Genomic DNA, 24,130 nt, shown 5'->3' with positions numbered 1-24,130 from the left:
TTAATTAAATTAAATCCTATAGTTTCATCTATTCAAATTTGACCTTTATAAATTGTTAGCTATTCTATCTAATTTTGCAGTGTCTAAAATTTTGATCCTCAACTATCAATATCTTAATAGTTTGAAATTTAAGAATTAAATGGTTATGAAAATAAAAAATGAATATCTTCATGTGTAAGAAAAAAAGAGAGAATTCCTAATAAATGAAAAGTGCAAGGGTAATTGCCTAAATAGTAGATAATAAACTTATTAAAAAAAGTTCATAAAATATAAAATATGAGAAATCAAAGTTTAGATTGAACAAAATTGTAGGAAAGCACATGGGTAAGGGTATTTTAAAATTTTAAAAATACTAAATTAGAAGTGGAGAATGGAATTTGATGTGCCAACCACCACATCCTAAAAATATAGATAATTTAACTTATGAATGTACTTTTAGACATTGATTTGACCCCTAATTGATGTCTAATTTACAAGATGAGAGACTAAATTAAGATTTAGAATATGGCACCTTGATGCTCTGTATCTTCAAAGGACTACTTTGAATAATTATTCTATATATCCTAATGAAAATACCTGTTTCCATTTTTATGAAAATAAAATATAAAAATTAAAATTGAAAAGTTTGAAATAACTATTATTATAATAAATAGTTATCAAATTATAAAATGTAAAATTATAATGAATATATGTAAAAGAAGAATTACAAAATAATCTACTTTTTAGTCATTGTTATAATTATACAATAAAAAATTGGTTAACAAAAATAATGGTATGAATGAAAGGTTAAAAGAAACTATACACAAAAACTAATCTCTTTAATTGTCATATATATAACTGCAAAGGGGAGATTATCTCAGTTTTAAATAAATACAACAATAAATATCTATTCAAGAAAATAGTATAATAGATATTGCTTAGATTTCAGCTTATTTGTGTTTTCTATTCGTCCTGGGAAGTTAATGTAAAACTAAATCCAAGAAATCTTAATCAATAAAATGAAACCTGATGTAAAACATGAGAACCAAGATGTGAATGACTGATGATTCAAACAGTGCGTATTACTCACTCAGGAGAATGTGATTAAAAAAATGCATAATGTACAATACAACACTTGTATACTGTTACAGATGGCAATTTGACAACTAAAATATCATCAAACCCCAGAGCTAATAAATAAAATCAAATCGCTCACTAACTCGATCAAACAAATGCAATCATATATTGATACATCACAACTGTAAAGAATGACACACTCACCACACATCCCCTCTAAAAGATGACAAATCATATATAACTAGGCTTTTCCTAGTCTAAACATCTCAACCTTGTACAAAACTGCAATGCAAAAGAATAATCCAATCGTAGCACCAATCAACAAGTTAACAGTGTGAAGAAAGAATACCTGCAACCAAAAGCCAAATAATTCCGTCAGGGCAATCATATAGATGTCATCATTCGACAAAAACTTCATTAAAAAGCAGAACCAAAAAAAGTAGACCATTTAGAAGTTGAAGATGTAAATATTGATCATGCTCAAGGAAAAGATGAAGGAGAAATTTGTTCTCTAAAGTCACTAATTAGTTCACACTTATCGCATTAATCCGACAATATTACAAATGCAAAATGGGAACAGTTTCTTCCGGGGAGGGGATAAACTGGTCTAGAACCCATTCATCCAGAAGAACCAGAGGCTATCATCACCATGTATCATACCAATAATAGAAATTCAAATCATATAATTTCATCGATCCCATTAAAAATTCAAAAGCCTTATCAAATAAATCAGTAGTTCTTTTTTTTTCTCTGTTGTATACACTTTGTGCATGTGATTGAGAGTCTATTTTTATCTCATGGGGACAGCATAGCAAAGGCCATTCATTCCCCAAAATACTTTGACCAGGGATGACTGCTACATATCCCATGAGGCCAGAGGCCTTTTATTGTAAATTGTAATATGTTTACACAAGGCCTATCTCTCACACAATCTCACCATAAAATCAATGCAGAATTTCACATGATAATCCATTTCCAATACATATAACAGACTACATTAGAAACCTCACTAGTCTATAGCCTTATAATAACTTGTTGCGTCAAACACGTCACAGAACCATCTCAGAAAGTACTAAAGACATGAGCATCTAGTTGTGATTCCATGAAGCATATAATTTGTAAATTATAGTATTTCTACGATATAGCCCAGGCATATGCACCTATAGTTGTATAATTTGTACAAATAAAAGTTTTCTGAAATCTACCCTCTCTAGACCCATGGTGTTGGAGTCTAGTGCATTTGGTTGCCCTTCAATCCCCCTATTAGTTGTATAACTTGTACAAATTTTGAACAATAGAAAACACTAGACACAGCATTCCATTGCTCACAGAAACACAATTTCAGTCAAAGGGATAAGCAGTACAATTTTATTATTCTACCAAATCTCCCTAAATTCTCTACACAGTTTGAAACATTTTAAACAGGTACATGCAAACGAAACTGCTGTACAAGCATGGTCTTGCTTACCTGTCTTAGAATGGAAAGAAGAAGCCCTCAAAAACTTATAAAGAAAATAGAAGCAATAATATTGCCTCTATAAAGAATAACAAACACAAGAGGAAAACTCAAAATTGCTCCAGGATGTAGTGGAGTTTTGGAACCCGCCGGCGGAACAGTGGTTCAAGTCGAAATGATGGAACATCAAACTGCCAACCATCATACATCTCATTCCAAGCTTGCACTATCTCATCAATTTTGAACCCTGCCATTAATAGAATAGGATTGTCAGTTCCCTGAAACATTTGAAACTGAAGGAAATTTGAGAAATACACACTATGGACCATTTCATACCTTCCATTGCCGTTTCATTAGAACAATGGTTCTTTATCATGACCCCAATATCAGTTGTAGAAGCTCCAGCCAATTCAAATTTTTCAACTGCAACCTCTACACATTCTTCCCATGTTGGCAGGCCTAGCTTAAACTCCACAACAGAACGCTCATACAACAAAGTGCCCCATAAAAGATATATTTGCAACCTCATCCTTGCAGCCTGTTCATCAGCTTCATCAGCAGAAACATCCCTGAAAAGACCATGCAACCCCATTTTCTCTAGCTGCTCCTTATACTTATCCGTTTTGGACAGTCCATTCAATCGCCGCTCCTCCATCTCTTCCCACATCATCATGCCTTTCTCCATGTTGTCCTCAGCCTTGTTAAAGAGCTGCAGAACCTCATCCGAATGGCTGACTTCTAAATCCTTCTCGGTCGCAGTCAAATAACACCAGCACAGCCTTGCTTGCTCAAATTGCTGATGCCCTAGAGCAAGAAGCCCTTCATAAAAATCCGGTTTGATCCTAACAGCCTCTCCAAATCTCTTCTCTGCATTTATATACTCCTTCTGTGCCCATTCATAAGCAACTTGAATACACTCAAACGAAGAATCCCTCGATCCATCCTCCGGAAAAGTCACCCTCCTCCTAGCCCTTGACATATGCACACTCCCCCAATTGAACAAAGCCAAAGCCGCCATCTCCTGAAACCTATCCCCAGCAATCTCAAACAGCTCCTGAGCAGCCTCACTTGTCACTGTATCCTCCATGGCCTCCGAATACAACTTCATCCCAATCCCATGAATATCCAAATACGCATCTGAATCAAACCCAACATGATTCTTAAACAATCTAGCAAACTGGACAAGCCAATCCTCCACAGTACTACTCCTCCCCTTCCCCACAACTCCATTCCCATTCTCAACCACCTTCACCTTTCCACTATCCGCCACAACCCCATCATCATAAAATGGCTCCTCTTCCGGCTCAACCTTGGTCACATAAAGCCGAATCGATCCAAGAACATGACAAGTCTCAGCCAGCCTCAATTCAGAAGTATTAGTTATAGTAACCAAATCACCCTCCCTGTCCTTATACTTCACAAGAACACCCTTCACCCCCGGAAACTTATCCCTTATCACATCCCTCACCAACCTAATTCCACAATTCACAGGCAATTGCGCCCATCTAATATCCTCTCCATATATCAACTTCACAGTCCTAGTAACACCACCTTTTTCTTCTTTCCCGAATTTCTCTCTTTCTTCCTTCCCCAAATTCTCTTTCTCTTCCTTCCCCAATTTCCCTTTCTCTTCCTTCGCCAATTTCCCTTTATCTTCCTTGCCCAATTTCCCCTTTTCCAGTTTCCCCGATTTCTCTTTATCCTTTTTCCTAACATTATCAGCCTTAACCTTCTCTTCAACGATAATCTTCTTCGCCTTCCCCTCATCCTCCCCCTTGTTTTCCTTCCTATTCTTCTTGATCTTCTCCCTCACCACCTTCCTCAGCCGCGCCGACGGCGGCTCCGGATGCTGCTGCAGCGCCGCCAGGGCTATCTCCGTCTCGTCAATCACAATCCCCTTCTCCTCCATCGTCTCCCTCAAGCTATCCAAAACCTCCAGCGCCATCGAGTTATTGGGCTCCAAATTCAGCACCACGCGCACGTCCCGCATCGCCAGGTCCAACCGGTTCAGCGCCTCGTAGCACTTGGCCCGCTTCAGCAGCGCCTTGGTGTAACGCGGCGACACCTGCAGCGCCATGTTGCACTCGCTGATGGCGCGCGGGTACTCGCCTAGCCCCAGCTGCATGTAGCATATGGCCATGCTGGTGTGGAGGTGCGCCACGTCGATGTGGTTCCGCGGCAAAAGCTTCAGCGCCTTTTCGTACTTCAACATCGCTCCCTCGTTGTCCTTCCTTTGAAACAACCTATTCCCTTCCTCTCGTAGCTCCTGCGACATGTTTATGAACATCGCCGTGTCCTCGTCCAGCGCCTTCGACGACGACGACGACACAACCGCCGCCGCCACTCCTCGTTTCTCCTCCCATGATTTTGACGGGTGGTGACCGTTCGCCCTCGTCGCGGGAGCGGGAACCTCATGATCTTTCTTTTTTCCCGCCGGCTTCCCCATGTAACTGAATCATCGATTGTCGTGAAAACAGAAATTAAATTTAAATATAAAAATTATAACAATAAATGAAATTGGATCTCAAATATTAAAAATAAATAGAAAAAGTGAAAGAGAGAGATATGTTAGGTTACTTGTTTATATGGTTATGGCTATGAAGATTGTTATTCCTCCTTTCCCTTTTTTTGGCTTAGGGTTTCTTTTGCCTCAAGTCAAAGATGGGAGAAGGAAGAAAATGAATGAATGAGCGAATTGTGAAATGAAAGGAAGAAAGAAAAGGGTGGGAGTTTTATTATTATTAGAAAATAAATAATCAAAAACACAGCGCAAAAGGCATGTGGAGTGAGACAAGGTGGGGTTGGCGTGATTCAAAATGTGCACCTAAAATAGGAGTGAAGCGACGTCGTTCAGACAAGGTTTTCTATGTTCACAAAAATGTGTGTTTCATTTAATTTTCACGTGTGGACCTTTTCCTTCGCAGTGTTTGTAATTTGTTTTGGTCCCTCCTTTACTTGCTAATTTTTTCTTTATCGTTTCAGCCATTGACGACTTCTTAATCAGACCGCGCAGAATCAGAACCAGACTTTTCTCAAAACTTTTGCTTCTCATTTTTCTATCTATCACTTTTCTCCTCTCTTCAATTTAAAAAATAAAAAATAAATACAGGTTCTAAAAAGATGGGAAAAAGAAAGCTTGTTCCTAGAACATAAATTGAAATAATCGAGTTCAACTAAATCTATTTTGACTCTATCAAGTTGAAATATACATTACTTAAATTCAACTCGTTTATTTAACAAACTCAACTTTCAAGTCAAGGTCAACTCATTGGATTTATGAAATAATTTCAACAAATTAATTATCAAATCTTAATTTTGAACTTGTTTGGAAACTTTTAGGTAGATAAAAAAACGTGATTGAGAGAAAATTTCGTTAAAATTAGTTAGGCAAATTATTTAAGGGAGGGTAGTTATCATCAAAGTAAAAATATGATTCAGAATATGGTCATAGAGATTAGTTATTAATGATCAATAAGCTCATGGAATAATTCACAACAATAACATGGTTATAAAAGAAATAGGTAGTACAATTTACACAATTTTAAACTATTTAACGAATATTTATTTATAAGGACTGCATATATATAAAAAAGAACGAATCAAGGTTATTATTGTTCTACTAAATCATATGTGAATCTATAATGTATTAATGACATGACTCAGTTTCTTATCAACCACATCTCCCGGTCAAAACATTCATAGACTACATTCTCAAAATAGATGAATAAAATTCATTCACTATAACATATACATATCAATTATACAATAATATTATGGTAGAAGAATGCATTAATAATTTAAAAAAAAAAAATCTTAGTTATAGCTATTCAAAGTGTTCACATAGCCTAAACCACACCGTCTTATCAAATACTTAATCACGAATTTTGAAGAGTGGAATGGGTAAAAAGGTAGGAAAAATAACATCAAAATCCATTATGCAGATGGTTTTAGTAGGAAGAGAGAATTGAACAAGAATATTTGAGTACAAACATAAACCAATTCAATATTTCATAATATAATATGCATGGCATCAAAACATGAGGAAAGAAAGAAGTACATCGTAGTGTATATATTTAATACATTGTAACTTTGTTCCATCACTTTTCTCAAGGCTATAGCATATAGCTGTCTGCACTCTGTAATGTACATTATTAGGGCTTGTAAGTGTCATATGATACCCATATAGGGTTAGGTATTACATTACATCAAAATACACTGCAGAAAGAACAATTGTAGGCATTCGAAAACAGTAAATTTACTACTACCTCAGGCATTCATAGTGAATGCTGAGCGCAGATTACAAAGCTGGATGGGTACATACATGGCAAAATAGTTCCAAGTGCTCAGGGGTTGACCACCTTAGTAAAGGGCACACATTGATTTTGCAGTTGCAGCATAGTTGTTGCATATGTCTGAGCTATCAGAAGTATAATATTTCTATGACCACCTTTTCCTTTAGGGTACTCGCAAAGTGAGATTATATCAGGGAGACCTGTATTTGACACATGAATTTCACGGGAAACTTCAAGTCCCAGACCAAAACCACTGCCCGTCTTTTCCTTTATTTCTGCTTCAATATTTACTTCCCCCAACGGTTCCAATCCCTTCTGTTTTGTCTGTACTTGAAATGTGAGTGAATAACTTTTCTACATCAGGGAAACAACCCAGAAGACGAGAAGCTGTTATTACTACCATGCCAGAAGCGTGATAACAAACCCATGATTCCTGTCTCCACGGGTTGTGCAATGTCCCTTTCTCGCTGGTGTAGCACCCTCACAAACTCATCAAAACTTAGGTTTCCGTCCCGGTTTGTGTCAAACAAATGGAAAACAATTTCAACCACATTGTCCGAGAGAGATATGCCGCATACCTGAAATTATAACAATTAAACAAATTAAGAATTTGCTGTCCTAGCTATATAATATACGAAATGAAAGGGGGAAAAAAATTAGAAAAGCACCAACTTTGATACTCTAAAAGCAAACACCCGGATCATATGACTCAAGAGGTTGATAACAGAAAAGAATTGCAACATTGATTCGATAAAAGAAGAATCGAATCCTCCGTTAAAATGTCCATTCATCGTAACCATCAATGCACACGTACTATGTTGAGCAAAATATTAGATAAAATGACATACCTGTGATGCTGCCCTCTGAAAATCGTCTCTTGTCAACAGACCGTTTACTTCTCCAAAACTAAAAAGAGCCAATGAAAATGGCACTAATTTCTTTCGTAGCTCTGCAAAGTTTTTGAATTCCTCGAAAGTGATACGTGCATCCTTGAGGCATGGATCATCATTCAACATAGCAACCCGTTTAAGCAACCTGCTTAGATGACTCATGTCTGCAGAAGCAACCATGGAGAGTGCAAAGTCCTTTGCTGATATGGTTTCTTGTGATTTGTAGTCATAATGAGCAAACTCCAGTCTCAGAATCTACGTAAATTATTGAAACTAACGGTCATACGTAATCACTTCTGAGGTCAACATAGAAAACATTCTACACATACGAAACTTTTACAGAAAATGGAAGAGATCAATCTCGTACATAAAATTTATGGCGGGAATTCAAAACATACACAATTGTTCACGTAGAAGCACAAGAATCAAGTTATCTCATTAAATCACCATTCCATACGTCAAATACTGTTAGATAAGCCCCATTAATTAGTAGTTAGTAACTAACAATAGGTTAATTATTTAGCATTTCTTAGTTTATAGGAGATAGTTTGAATAAGCCCTCTCTGACTATAAATAATAGTCAGGGTTGAGAAAGAGGGATTAGGGATCTTAGCAAGTTGGGAAGGTTTGAACTCTTGGAGTGGAAAGATATCAGCGTCTCTTGAGTACCCTGAGCACCATTGTAACTATCTCTGGCTCTGTTACAACTAGTCTGCATCCTTCCTAAAGTGTCTAACATAACTAAGAAACTTAAATTTGCACACACTAAAATTTAATAAATCTACCTCAGATTACACATAAAGGCAAATAAAGTTTTGGTGGTTCTTAATGCCATCATCACAAGTCACAACTACCTCCACCACGTTAATGATAAAGAAAACATAAAAAGTATAAAGATAAATTTTTCCACGTGCATATATCTATGCAATATATTATAAATGGTCAGATAACTAATAATGATTTTCCAAAAACATGTGGAGAAGAAGTGAGCATATATCGCTATCCTTCAAACCCCATGAAGACACTATGATTGAAGCAACTAGCAATTTACCTCATCATGCAAGTCTCTCAAAAATTTAACAAATTTATCATGCTGGAGGCATCCATTTCCATCTTTATCAAAAAAATATTCCACCAGCCCTCCATCTTCAACAGAATCGTTCACCTTTAGGCCAGTTCGCAGTCCATCCCTGTGGTGAACACCCTGTCGATGACGAGATCGCATCAATGCCATCACTTTCTTGAACTCTTCCTTATTTATCTCCCTGTAAAGTTGAAAATGGGAAAAGCAAACTAATGTCATCAGAAGAGAGATATAATACTGGAAAACCAAGCACCCACAAGGCTACAAATTGAATTTAATTCAAATGTAGCTACAATTTCAACAGAACATTTTGTGTAGCCTTGAAATTGATGTCATTGCAAGTTTGCAACAATCTAATAGCAATATCATCAAAAGATGACTGATTAATATAATAAGTGAGTAAAGATTAGAATACACTGTAAAACATCGAATCACAATTTACAACATATTAATATATTAGACTGTATATACATTCACTGTCAAAGGAGTAGCACGAACACTCACCCATTATTGTTGACATCAAACATTTTAAATGCCACTGTAAAACTTGATTCCGGGATGCTGAGTAGTGTTACAAAGAAGATATACCTGCTCCAGAGAAAAAGAACAGAAGTTGGACACACAAACAAACATAGAACATGAGTAGATACATGAAAAGAAAGTACAAACCAGAAGAAAAAATTAGCCAAATAACCTTAGTTAAAGTGGCAGCAAGCCCCTTTGAGGACTGCTTCATCCTCAATTGAATTCATTCATAGGCTGCTTTGCTTCCACTTTACCCTATCCCCCTTCCCATAACAGGTCTTAGACATCCTTTGTAACTAAAAAGGAAAGAGAAGAAAACAAAGGATATTTAGTTTGACAAAACATTTTCTCTTTTCGTTTCATATTTTCACTAAAAATTACAAAATCATCACCTCATTTTTACTTTGTTTCATGTTTTGAAAAATCTGCACAAAAAACCATGAAAATTACACTTTGTGTGAAACCAAACATGCCCAGCTTGCATATAATAGATGGAGATATACCCAATTTCCCCGATCAAAACACTCAACAAAGAAGAAAACATTAACGGAGGAGACGACTCACTCTTTAAAAGATATAAGCCCATCATTGTTTACATCAAAAAGCATAAAAAACTCAGAAGGAGGGCACCGTAAATGACCCGGACTCCTTTCTCCTCCCAAGTATCCATCTCTAACAAGGTTGGATTCAGATGGAGGGAAAACAGGAACCACCGCCCGCATCAGGTCTGCTGGTTTCATCAATACTTCTCCTTTTGGACTGCGATCAGATGCAAAGTACCCAAAAACCTTAATCAAAACAATAGTAGACATTGTCAGTGCAGTGATCATTTGAAAACATTTACATAACATTAACTTTGCAATGCTATATTCTCTTATCATTCCTCCTAATTCTCTACAAGATAAAAAAAATTAACCATGGGTTTAGATAGAGAATTTTACAATTCCCAAGAGATTCTATTATGCTGAATTTGAATAGCTCTTATGTTAAATTAATTCATTTTGTAAACGTTTTGTTAGGATAAAATAATAAAAAATTTGTTGAGTTTTACTTTCCTATGTGAGTATTTAAATTATCACCAAATATAAAAATTTATTTAATAGTTAAAAAATATCAGTTCATAATATTTTTCAGTTCAAGTTGGTTGGGATGACTTTTTGGCCAAAATCCACAAGATTTTTAAGGTGATGTCAACAAGAGTTATTTTCAATTGACATTAGCTGAAGTTATTTTAAGCTAAGGTCGACCACAATTATTTTGGCTAATATTAATTTTCAAAAATATTGATAAAGGTCATCTTTGCTGACTTCAAAAGAATTCCATCAACTGTCATTAGCCAAAAGAATACTAGCCAAGGTTGGTTGAAAGTTTCCCATTCGACACTATAAATAAGTCCTAACCAATTTTGGACAAAAACATTGGCAATGTTAATCGAAAATAATTTCTGCACACATGGACTAAAAGAATTTACAAAAGGCGTCGACTATACAAATCTAGTTGACATGAGCTAAAAAATAACTCCATAAATAATCCGAACAAAGTCTAACGGACAACACATCAACAGAGCTGAGGAAAGATTGAGAAGAAAAAAGACAGAGATGTAAGAGAAGACGAAGTACGAAAAATGTCAATTTCTTATATTTTAAGTAAAATTTAAAATTTTCTAATTTTAACTAATTAAATTACTCATAAACTTTTAGAATTTCAACTTTTGTTTTTTAAATTCTCTACCCAAACAACTATTTTGTCATAAAACATTTTAAAAATAAATTACCTTCTACAAATATTTCATCCAAACCCACTGAAGGACAAACACATAATAAAGGAAAAGACAAAGTTATCTATGTAAAAAAAATAAGAGGCATTTAATATTTTCTGCATTCTATACGTAGGAGGACTGCTATATGGGGTTAGAATTACTTTTTCAAGTAGAATTTAGGCCAACTTTCTTTGGACTTTTCTTCTCCTTTAAAGGAAGAGGAGAAGCCAAACGCATTCTCTATGCAGTTTAACTTTTATAAAAGTAAAGGAAAAAATTACATTCCTAAAAGGTGGAGCGCAAGAGGTTCTTTTAAAAAATTAAAAAAATATAAATAGACATTCATTCTCTCTTAATGTTTAACTTCCTTAACCATCATATCACTTATAACATTTATCATCTTTCTCCTCCTCATTCATTTTCCATTTCTCACCTCCCTTTCTTTCAAGCCACTTCTTAAGGAAAAACCATCATACGATCCAGGGTCACCTTGTGTGCAGTGGCGGAGGACCTACATGTCATGTATGCATGCACATCCCTTGGTTATGTTAAAATTATTATCAAATATATGAAAAAAAAAATTATTTTGCCTCTTATATTTTTTACCTCCCTAATTTTAATTTTATGTAATTTTTTACTTTTACTTTAAAAGGTTATTGAATTGAAACTCAAATAATTTCTAATTATTCTGGCTTACTTGGATCGATCCGCCACGAAACTTAAGTCTGAGATCGTCTCTGCTCGTGTGTATGATCCACAACAAAACTGAGATCCGTTTGAATTTACAACAGTGTTAATAAAATAAAATTCTATTATGTATTAGATTTGAACTAGACTCAAAACCAGAGTAGTTCGGAACATATAATAATCTATCCCATTTTAAGGTAAAGAAATGAAATTCGTCACACAATATTTACTCTATTTCCAAAGTTCCGGGAACTAACTTAAACTTTCAAGTGTAAAAAAAAAAAAAAGAATAACCAACATGAATTAAACTCTATGGACGTAGAAAAAGATTATTGTTACAATTTATTTGACTAAATAAGAACAGCAAGTGATAAATGTGCACCTTCTCCGGAGGACTTCGCAACCGCATGCGCTTCTCATAGTTGAAAAAAATATTTCTCCTGAACTCATCTGCACCACAAAAAATCAAATGGCATTATTCTTACTATTTTTATTATCAATAAAAATAACATTATTATTATAATTAGTAACAAAAACCAAAATCACCAATCAGCTTTAAAAAACTAATTAATAAAAAAATTCGAGGAAGCGAGAGAAACTTGCCTCCAAGTAGCAAGCCAGAACTTTCAGGAAGTGAAAATTTGGGAAAGAAGGTGCGACGTGGTGGTTTTTGATCTTCGGAATTCGATGTTGACCGGTCAACTAGAGAAGCGATGGATTCAAAATTTGCAGTAGGCGAAAAAGAGTAGAAGCCGTACAGAAGAAGCCCTAGGACACCAGAGCCGGCCAGGGCGGTCGAAAGTGCAGTTCGACCGAAACCGGTTCGAACAGGGTCGCCGGAGTTGAGGTGCGAGGAGGCGGAGGGAGAGGTGGAGGAGTGACGGATCTGGAACCGATGGATCGAGAAGCTTTGGGCGATGAACGGTGAGGATCGGGTTCTGAAGGAGGAAAAGGAAGACATGGTAACGGTGTGTTTGTTTGTTAGTAAAGGCTCAGACGCGGTTAAGTAACGAAGGCACAGATAAACTGGGTGCTGAATCCTGGTGCGGAATCTAGGTGCCGAAACAGAGAAGCTTATGGAAAAACTTTTGGAAATTTATTGTTACCGGCTTCTTGGGCTACAATCCTGGCCCATTAACCGAAATGGATTTACCAGGAAGATTCTATTATCCTAAAATCAAGATTTTCAAATTAAAAAAAATATTACTTTGGTCCTTCTAATTTCAAAATATGTTCTTAATTCCAAATAATATATATTACTAATATATATTCTGAGAAGTGAAGATTGGTGACAAAAACTTGCTTGGGTTTTGGGTCCGCCACTAGTCAAGGTGAATTAGGGTTTTAGTTTGTTACCCTTTTTAGTTTATTTTATAAATATTGTCATTGGAATGGGTAAGAACTAGTGTGGGGTGGGTTGATTTACCATAGTGTTTAATTAATATTTTATTGGAATTAAATAAGGAGATGTTTTGATTTAGTTTATGTTGTGTGTTTGATGTACAGGTCGAATGTCTACTCAATTAATTTTCAAGTTAGGTCGAATGTCTATTTAATTAATTTTCAAGTTATTCAAGTTAATTGTTTTGTTGTTTGTTCGGTGTGCTTGCAATTGGAATGTACATGTTAAAAAGTTTGGATGCAAAGTCAATTTAGGTTATTCGATTAAAACAATAAATGTTATAATTAATGCGAGATAAAAGTTTCAACAACCATACATTTTACTTCTATTTATAGTTTTTCTCATGGGCCCTTGATTAAGGTCGACCTAATTGCAACCCAATTACCTTTTAAACCTGATTACTAACTTGTTAACGTTACTAAAGTTGCTAATTGAATCTTAATTGTGTCGCTTGACTGGCCACATGGCGTGACACATAAATTGTATAAAGGACTAGGAATGAATCTTGTGGACAGTCCACCTAATGACAATTGAAAGAGGTCTTAAGCGACATGCAGTTCATCGTTTGACACATTGAGCCACATAATTTATGTAAAGAACTCAGGTGGAATCCGCAGGTAGTCCAACTGTTGGCAGCTAGGAGAGACTTCATGTGACATGCGGTCAACCGCTCGGCTCTCGCTTGCCTCTACCAACCGACCTTATAAGGTCGTCTAGCTCATACAATACACAAGCCCCCAAGCATTAGGTGAGGTTTCATGCATAAGCAAATGGGGTTTTATTACCGCTTGAGGTGATCCTCAATGGGTATTAGTCAAGTATTCAAAAAATTAGCACGAAGACGCTTTGACTTCCGTGCCTGTTAGAGAATTCAAAACGTCAGGTGTCGAGGATCATTGGATGCAACGAGATTCAATAGTTGAGATAAAATAACAGTTGGGCCCCCAATTACTATAAATAGGGGTGGGGTTACCCTTTCATTTTCACTCTTATCTCATACTTTGCCTCATCTAGCCGCTCGGTTCAACAACTAATGTAATAATGTCAATTGTTCGTCTTTCTTCGTCTTAGGAGTCTTCTGGTCAGGACGCTCGGGGGTATGCTGATGACGTGTCATCTTCGTATTCTACTTTTGCGTCAGATGGTCTAAGATCAATCTAGCAGGAAACAAATTTGATTGGCAATACTAATGTAAATAGTGATAATAAAGGCGCAACTTCGTAGGAAACAATTTTGGAAGTGGCGTTTCCAAGGGAAGCGGTGCAAGGAGAAGCGACCCTAAATGATGTTGTAACCGAGGTAAATATTAATATGTCAGACCAAAGTGATAAGTTGAATTTACCCGCCATTCCTAGTTACGATTGGGTATGCTACAATGTGATGGAGTATGCCACTCGGTTCTGTTGGGGAGCTCAGTTTTGCAATTAGGCTGAACGGTCATATGTATTGGATATTGGAGTGGATGACCAACCGTTGGAATTCTTGTATGCAAGGGAAACAATTGAGTTTGCCATGGTAGAGAAGGATACCGCTCGAATTTCTTTTACATGTATGCTTACCTCTTTAATGAGCTAACAATGAGATTTGTTCAATGATTTCCAAATGGGTGTGCTTTGTGCGTTAAATGTTCCCTCCATGCAACTTCATCCCAACAGTTGGGCATACATCCAAGCCTTTAAAATTTTATGTGTGGCCTTGGATTTGGCTTCTACGTCTTCCATGTCTCTCCATCACTTTTACACTCGCCCAATTAAGATCAAGCCATGGGTATCACTAATTGTCGAGCCAGATAAATGGCTCTTCACCTTGTACGCCGCCTCCTTCAAAGGGTTCAAGACTGGATTCTTTAAGGTTGTCATCAAGTAAAATGGTCTGTTGTAGTTTTACAATGTCGACGACCAACCGAAATTTCCTTTCTTTTTGATGCCCGATCTAGAGAAGAGAACTTCTTGGTATCCTTCACTAATGACCCTAGAGGAATCAGCAACGCTCGAGTTAACCAACTCCTCTGCAAGCTCCCGACCAGGAAGCTCCTTAGATGTTACAGATCTCCAACATTGTATGATGATGTTTTTGATGAGTAGATTTCCTTATTTTAATGTTTATTCGTCATTAACTTAGCTAAATTTTTTGTTATTTTTAAACGTGATAGTTGACGGTAACCGAAAGAAAAATAATTAGTTCAAAGCGTTTGCTGCCAAGATACCAGATGGCAGGTCATCTGGTGTTGTTGGTGCTAGTTCCTCCAATCCTCCTCACGCGTCGCCCCCTCATGTTATTGATGTCGAGCAAGGGTCGTCAATTACCGAGATCGTCCCTATAACAATTGTTTTCCCATAGGCCAAGAAGACGCCAAGGATAAAGGGAAGAAAAGGAATCACCGTCAAGGTGAGAAGTCTTCTATAAGACCCGAGAAAATAATTATATTTCTAAGATATAATTGGACATGAAGAATATTAATTAAAGTGATACATAATTACTTAGATATAAGTGAAGTGTAGCACAATTGGTTAGAGCCTTCTTTGGGCTAATGGTCATGGGTTCAATTCCAAATTTGGAGTGTTTATATTTTAAATATTGGTTTATAATTGTTTTGAAAGTATTTATGTGTGTATATTTTATAATTAGTTATAATTTATTTGACATGTTTTGTGTGTGGATATTATTGTAATGTTGTTGTGCGTGTTGTATGACAAGAAAAATGTGATAGTTAATATGGTTTGGATTGTTGTTTGAATCTTGGATGTGGCATGTTTGAACCTTGGCTAAAGCAAAAATCTAATGGGTTTCTTTTTGGTAATTTTGTGGTGCTCTTAAGAAGATAAAAAGTTGAGGACAAATTCATCGAATCTGGCCACAAGCACATGGAATAATTTATCTTTAATGTAAATTAAGAAAAAAAAAACAAACATTCCTTCTATTGTGTGATTCTATGTAGTTGAATGGTAAAAACTCGTTTTTTGGTGGTACTTTGAAGATGATAATTTATTTAATGGATAAATCCATGGAGAAAGTGGAAAAATACATTTTGTTAGAGATTAAGTTTCTGGTGTATTAGAAGTTAACCATAATTTCTTTTCAAATTTTGTGTGGTATGATGATCGTGTAGGAGACTTTATTTTTTTTCGATAGTGCAGAGTTTATTTGATCGTTTTGAAGTCATTGCTTTGTGTGGTCTTTTGTTTCCTAATGGTACTGGAATGCTTAAGAATGCTAGGGTTTAATTATTTCTTTTTGATTGATTTCAATGGTTAAAATTTCTTGTGTATTAGGAAATAGTTTTATTAGGCAAATGATTTCATTTTTTTTCTCGTGGGTGATTGTTTTGGAACCATAATGGAAGTAACGAGCTTTTTGGGGTTGGAATTTGTTTTTAATTATAACTAGTATACTGATTCGTGCATATGCACAAAGCGTATTTATTTTATTTTGTATATTAAAATAATAAAGTAGTGAAAATATTATGTAATGAAATATTATGAAAATTAAGTTATATTGTTATAAATGTTCTTATTAAAGTAATGAAATAGTAAATCTAAGTGATGCAATGATAATTTCAGTTTTAAATATAATAAATAGAATTGATATCAAAATATAATACAATTAATTGATTTTACGAAATAATTATAATATAGCCTATGATCCGTGCGAACATTTTTTTTATTTTAAATTTTTTTAGAATAATAATATAATTGTTATTATATTTATTTAGTAATTAAAAATACTAATAATCTATAACAATATATAAAGAAGATTCTCTCTTTTGTGTCCACATTTCAAAATATCAATTTTACCCTTTAAAATATAATTATTTATAAAAATTTTGAAAATTGACCGTTATTTTTCCAAACTTTTTTATAAAATCGTCTATCTCTGCTCTTTTCTTTTTCTCTATTTATCAACAATTATTCTCTCGTCTTTTCTTACATATTTCACTTTATTTTTTAATAAATATAATTTTATTTTATATATTTAACTTAATAACATTACATTATCATCACCTACTAATATAATATTACGTATATTTAAAAAATGTGTACACACAAGTGCGACAGCGCCTGTGTGTACGCGCTAGTAATATTAATATAAATTATAAATTATAAAAATTTTGAAACATTAAAACTCTATTTAACAAAAGTATTTAGTATAACAACGTGTTTTATACTTAAAAAAAGTACACTTATAATAATAATAATATCATTATGAATTGTAATAATAACAATAAAAATAATAATTATACCAATAATAATAATAATAATATTTATGCTATAAATATTAATATTAATGCTAACACTAAGGGTAATGTCAACTATAATAATCTATAATTATATATAAAGATATATATTAATAACAACAAAACAAATAAAAAAGACAAGTAATTGAAATACGATCTCGTAGTAAATTAATTTAAGATGTGTGTCTAACTATAATAATAATCATAGTAATAATAATAATATCATTATAATAATATCTTATAGTGATAAAAATAATAATAATAATAATAATACAATAACTACATAAATAAAAAGATATACATTTGTTGTGTCCTCTTTTATTTATACAATTTTATCCTCTTAATTATGATTTGTTAAATTAAAATAATTATTCATAATAAAAATTATTTGTCCATTTTATCATTTTAATAATTTTAGTAACTATTTTTTTAATTCAAATAATTACACAAATATAAAAATAAAATGAACAACAAAATAAATAAAAAGTACAAGTAATTGAGATATAATCTTGTAGTAAATAAATGTAAAATATGTGTTTAACTATAACAATAATAATAATAATAATAATAATAATATTATTATTATTATTAATACTAAAATAATATCACATAAAGATAAAAATAAAAATAATAATAATATAACTACATATATAAAGAAATAAACATCTTTGGTGTCATTTTTTGTTTTTTTCAATTTTACCCTCTTAATTGTTATATTTTAAACTTAAATAATTATTTAAAATAAAAAAATTATTTTTCAATTTTATTATTTTACTAATTTTAGTAACTATTTTTTTTGAATTGAAATAATTATTCAAATGTAAAGATAAATAAACAACAAAACAAATAAAATGGTAAAGTAATTGAAACATGATTCATAAATAGTAAGTAAAAGTAAAATGTGTATGTAACCATAATAATAATAATAACTATTATAATAATTATAGTTCTAATTAATAATAATAGTAGTAATAATAATAATAGTAATATAATAATAAAAATAATTGTAGTTAATAATGATAATAATAATGCTTATAGTTGGTAGTAATATTGATCATAATAATTATAGTTGATAACAATAATTATAGTTAATAATAATAATTATTATTATTAGAGCTCATAATAATAATAATAATAATAATAATAATAATAATAATAATAATAATAATAATAATAATAACATTAATTAGAGTTATAATTGATAATAATAACAATAATATAAAAATAAAATAATAAATATCATGAAATGAAATGAAGTTGTAAATTCACTTTTAAATATAATAAATAAAATTAATATCACAGCATGGTGCAATTATAATTGATTTTATGTCATTTTTTGTTTTTACAATTTTATCCTCTTAATTATTATTTATTAAATTTAAAAAATTATTCATAATAAAAAATTATTTGTCAGTTGTATCATTCTACTAATTTTAGTAACTATTGTTTTTCAATTAAAAAAATACCAAGATATAGAGATAAAATGAATAACAAAACAAATACAAAGAGCAAGTAATTGAAATATGATCCTATAGTAAATCAAAGTAAAATATGTGTCTAACTATAATAATAATAATAATAATAATAATAATAATAATACCTCTATAATAATATTGCGTAATGATAAAAGAAAATAATATTAATACTACTACTACTACTAATAATATTAATATTAATACAACTACATATATAAAGAGATAAACATCTTTGGTGCTCTTTTTATTTTATCAATTTTATCCTCTTAATTATTATATTTTAAATTTAAATAATTATTTATAATAAAAAAATCATTTTTCAGTTTTATTATTTTACTAATTTTAGTAACTATTTTTTTAAATTGAAATAATTGTTCAAATGGAAAGATAAATGAACAAAAAAACAAATAAAAATGACAAGTAATTGAAACATAATTCCTACATAATAAGTAAAAGTAAAATGTGTATCTAACAATAATAATAAAAACAACAATAATAATAATAATAATAACTATAATAATAATAATAATAACTATTATAATAATTATAGTTCTTAATAATAATAATAATAGTAATATAATAATATTAGTAATATAATAATAGAAATAATTATAATTAATAATAATGATAATTATATTTATAATTGATAGTAATAATGATTATTAATTATAGTTGATAATAATAACCCCTGATAGATCTTGACCAATAATTTCTGGAGGAGCCAAAATAATTTATAGTAAACAATTTTGAACTCATCAATAATTTATTCGGAATAAAAATCTCCAGTTATTCATTTTTGAATGTAAATAACCATATTGTGTTCAAGAAATTCATCTTTCATCTTATTCTGAATTTTGTTTTTTCGTTATAGACAATGAAACATTAAAAGTTAAATAAAATGAATTAGACAATCAATCAAGTAAAATATATTTAATTTGTTTGTTTTTGTTAAAGATTGACATAATTCAATAATAATCGATAAATCTTTCAAATTTGAATGGGTATGAACATCAACAATGATATGTTGGAGTGAAATTTTAAACTAATCATATATTTATCAATATACCTATTTTTTTTAACTTTAAGACAAAAAAAAATTATCATAATCTAATAAAAATTGAGACGTAATTACTAACAAAAATATATAATAATAATAATATTATATATTACAAATAAGAGTAATAACTTTACAACTAATAATATTAATAATACTAATAGTAATAATATATAATAGTAACATAATATAATAATAATAACAATTATTGTTATTATTATAATAATACTAATATTTGTTATAATTTTACTATTATCACTATAAATAATATTTATAATAATAATATTAATAATAATTAGAAATACTAATACTTATAAAAGTATTACAAATAATAATAGTATTTATAATTAATGTTATAGTTGAAATCATAAATAAATGAAAAAACAAAAATAAATTGATTTTGTAGGATTTGAACCCAGGTCCTTTTATAGTATAGTTTTAAAATAACAAAAAAACTAATTTTTATGACACATGTCAATAAAAGAAAATGAGTAATGTAGTAATTTTGGTAGTATTTTTTTTTAATATGTAATAGATATGTTAGAGGAAAAAGGAAATTTTGGTATTATGATCTTTCATATGTAATTATATTTATATAGATTTCTTTTTTCGTGACAGCCTTGTTCTTCTTTATTCATGATATACCAAAATAAGAAAAAAATTGGTTTCATTTAAGAACGTGGAATCATAGTTTTAATATTCATTGGGTTGGTGATATATATATATATATATATATATATATATATATATATATATATATATATATATATATATATATATATATAAGTATGTTTTTAGTCTCTGAACTTTGATCCAAAATTGGAATTCGTCCCTGGTCGAAACTTTGATAAATTTTGGTCCCTAAACTTTAAAAATGAATGAATATAGTCCTTTTAATCAAATTTTGTAAACTTTTTTTTAGGTTTCAAATACATTTTTCAGTAAATATTGAGTCGAGAATGTGTCAAACGACGTAAACAACCCTAATATTTACTGAGAAATGCGTTCGAAACCTAAAAAAAAGTTAACAAAATTGGGTTAAAAGGACTATATTCATTCATTTTTAAAGTTTAGGGACCGAAATTTATCAAAGTTTCGACCAGGGACGAATTCCAATTTTGGAGCAAAGTTCAGGAACTAAAAACATACTTAACCCTTATGAATAATAAACATTTCACACGTATATGTAGTGATAATATACATTATATAACAGAATAATGGTACGTAGTGATGTTTGAATACTACTTTATGGAGATAATAAACATTTATAAATTTGGATACTAAATTTGTTTGCGGGAGGTTAATAATTAATGTGGACTGATATATATATATCTATAATGTTAAAATATCTTTTTGGTCCCAATTTTCGTCAAATTTTTTCAAATAAATCTTAATTTTGGTTTTGTGTTCAAATAGGTCACAATTTTCGTCAATTTTGTTCAATTGGGTCCTTTTTTGTTAACACCGTTTAAATCATTAACGGCCATGAACAGTGACTGCCACGTGTCACTTCGTGGTTTTTTTGAATTTTTTATTTTATTTTTTTTTGAATTTTTTTGAATTTTTTTTAAATATCCACATGTCAACCCAGTAGTGTGCCACATGTCAAAGTCAATATTCTATATTCAATTTGGTCCCTATATTTGTTATTTTTGTTCAATTAGGTCCCAATTTTTGTTAACATTAACCAATTTGGTCCCTATCGAAGATGTGACCAAATTTAATTTTTATATCAAAGTTATAATGATGTGAATTTTAATATATTATATAAAAATATTTAATAAAAATGTGAAATTTAATATAAAAATTAAATTTGGTTTTAATTTGGAGAGGGACCAAATTGGTTAATGTTAACAAAAATTGGGACCTAATTGAGCAAAAATAACAAATATATGGACTAAATTGAATTTAAAACATTGACTTTGACACGTGGTATGCTACTGGATTGACACGTGGACATTTAAAAAAAAATTTAAAAATTCAAAAAAAATCAAAAAAACCATGAAGTGACATGTGGCACATTCCTAGGTTGACACATGTACATTTTAAAAAAATTCAAAAAAAATTCAAAAAAATAAAAATAAAAAAAATTCAAAAAAACCACGAAGTGACACGTTACTGTTCATGGCCGTTAATGATTTAAACGGTGTTAGCAAAAAAGGACTCAATTGAACAAAATTGACGAAAATTGGGACCTATTTGACAACAAAACCAAAATTAGGACTTATTTGAAAAAACTTACGAAAATTGGGACCAAAAAGGTATTTTAACCTATCTATAATAACAATATATAAAGGGATTCCCCTTTTTGTGTTTACATTTCAAAATATTAATTTTACCCTTTAAATATAATAATTTATTAAATTTTTAAAAATTGACTGTTACTTTTATAAGTTTTTTATAAAATCTTCTAATATATTTCATTTTATTTTTAATAAATATAAGTTTAGTTTATATATTAACTTAATAACATTACAATATTATCACCTACTAATATAATATCACGTATATTTAAAAAATCATATGCACAAGCGCGCCATATATAAAATCATAGTGTAAATTAATTGCTATCTTTTTCGGATAATTTTGATGGTTAAGCCTTTTGTGAGATTGTTTTTTTTGGTACTAGGCGTTGGAATTTTAATTGGTGCATAGATAAAATGGTTGGTACAACGTGGGGTGCATAATAAAGCATGAAAATGGTTATATTTTATATTTCATGAAATTGAAAAATTTGTATTAAATAGTATATATGTTTTATATATATTATGTTATATATGTGTTAAGCATGATAGATGAAAAAATATTTGAAAGATGATTTTTGATATAATAATAAGATATATATTGGTGTATAGGTTCTTTTATTGTTAAAAAAAAAATGTGTTGTTTGAATTCAATTTTTTTTGTTTTGCTATTTAAGTTTAGTTTTATTGTGGTCGTTTCAAAACTAGAATGTCAATGTTGTTTTAAATTTAACTTGTTGTTGTTATTGTTGTTTTAAGACTAGAATGTTGTTGTTGTTTCAATTTAGTTTTGTTGTTGATATTTACATTTTAGTTTTGCTGCTATTGTTTTTTTATGTTGTTGCCGCTGGTGTTTTTTTATGTTGTTGCCGCTGATTTTTTTATATGTTGTTGTTGTTGTTGTTATTTTAATGTTGCTCCTGTTGTATTTTGTATATGCTGTTGCTTTTTTTTTATGTTGTTGCTGCTATTTTTTTATGTTGTTGTTTTCTTTTATGCTGATGTGTTTTTTCTTTATGTTGTTGTTGTTGTTTATTTGCTGTCGCGGTTGTTTTTCTTTTGCTACTGTGGTTGTTGTTTGTAATTGCAATGTTATTGTCTGTATTATTTGGTGTAGAATTTGTGGGAGTTATATGTTAAAATCTTTAGGTGTAAGGAAATAATACTTAGGTTATGATATGATGTAATTATATGATGAGTTGAGGTATGATTGACCTTGCGATGAGATGATATGTATATGTGTACATACGTGATGTGGCAGTATGAAGTCTTTGATAATTGTAAAGTCAGAATGGTTCTCTTACCCAAAGGACTTTGTTGAGTCAGGGTAAAAGGGTTTCTTTCAACCATGAGTCTTTGGCATGAGCTTAGCAAGAGTGCTCTTACCGAAGGCTTTGTTGAGCGAGTAGTGTTGTTGTTTGTAAGTCTATGGAAAGTAGGGGAATGGACCTTTTCAAGAGGTGTTGTTGCGCAAAAAAGGTAGAGTGGTTTGTTATGAGAGAATAACATACCGTGGATATTACTTGTTGGTAATACGTCGATGAGTACATGTTTTAGTTTTGGGAACATGTGACGGGTTGTTATCTTTGGTGAGATTTACGTGGGGAATACACTATTATATGATGTTTTTTTGTTAGCTCACCCTTGCTTTTATGTGTGTTTGTTTTTGTACGATGATTGTATAATGTGTTATACGAGAACAGATGTTGATGCAGATACTAATGGAGAGACATAGTTGTGAGGAGCCAGGGGAAGGCTTCTTGGGAAGTTTTATGAAAAGATTTTGGAAGTGGTTAATTTTGAATAAGTCAATTGTAATAGTTTGACTAGTTTTGAGTTTTTAAACTTGTAATAAGCTTTGGTTTGGACAACTTAAACCAGTTTGGTTGCTTCCATTAATGCTTTACTTGATAATAAATTTTCATTCGAATGAACATTTTGGAAAGTTGCTTTCAAATAAAAAAAATGTGAAG

At 31.3% G+C, this 24,130-nt stretch overlaps 2 protein-coding genes across 2 annotated transcripts; both read right to left on the bottom strand.

Moving 5' to 3' along the window:
• Positions 1-1,043: 1,043 nt before the first annotated feature.
• Positions 1,044-5,252, bottom strand: LOC114194349 (protein PHOX4-like). The gene is made up of 4 exons (XM_028084511.2): positions 5,090-5,252; positions 2,849-4,962; positions 2,525-2,759; positions 1,044-1,405 (listed from the first exon to the last, which is right to left on the bottom strand). Exons 2-3 carry the CDS (start codon positions 4,956-4,958, stop codon positions 2,623-2,625), a joined length of 2,247 nt encoding a protein of 748 aa, XP_027940312.2. The 5' UTR covers positions 4,959-4,962; positions 5,090-5,252; the 3' UTR covers positions 1,044-1,405; positions 2,525-2,622.
• A 1,298-nt stretch (positions 5,253-6,550) lies between these two features.
• LOC114194385 (calcium uptake protein, mitochondrial) lies at positions 6,551-12,826 on the bottom strand. Its single transcript, XM_085665756.1, has 8 exons — positions 12,353-12,826; positions 12,132-12,199; positions 11,496-11,573; positions 9,868-10,091; positions 9,283-9,366; positions 8,746-8,959; positions 7,653-7,949; positions 6,551-7,382 (listed from the first exon to the last, which is right to left on the bottom strand). Exons 1-8 carry the CDS (start codon positions 12,708-12,710, stop codon positions 7,164-7,166), a joined length of 1,542 nt encoding a protein of 513 aa, XP_085521882.1. The 5' UTR covers positions 12,711-12,826; the 3' UTR covers positions 6,551-7,163.
• Between the last annotated feature and the right edge of the window lie 11,304 nt (positions 12,827-24,130).

The sequence above is a fragment of the Vigna unguiculata genome, chromosome 8 (assembly GCF_037176805.1).
Source record: "Vigna unguiculata cultivar grain cowpea cultivar isolate G323 ecotype 2 chromosome 8, ASM3717680v1, whole genome shotgun sequence".
NCBI classification, from domain to species: Eukaryota; Viridiplantae; Streptophyta; class Magnoliopsida; order Fabales; family Fabaceae; genus Vigna; species Vigna unguiculata.
The sequence above is the reverse complement of the archived record's forward strand: the minus strand, read 5'-3'. Positions and strand labels throughout refer to the sequence as shown.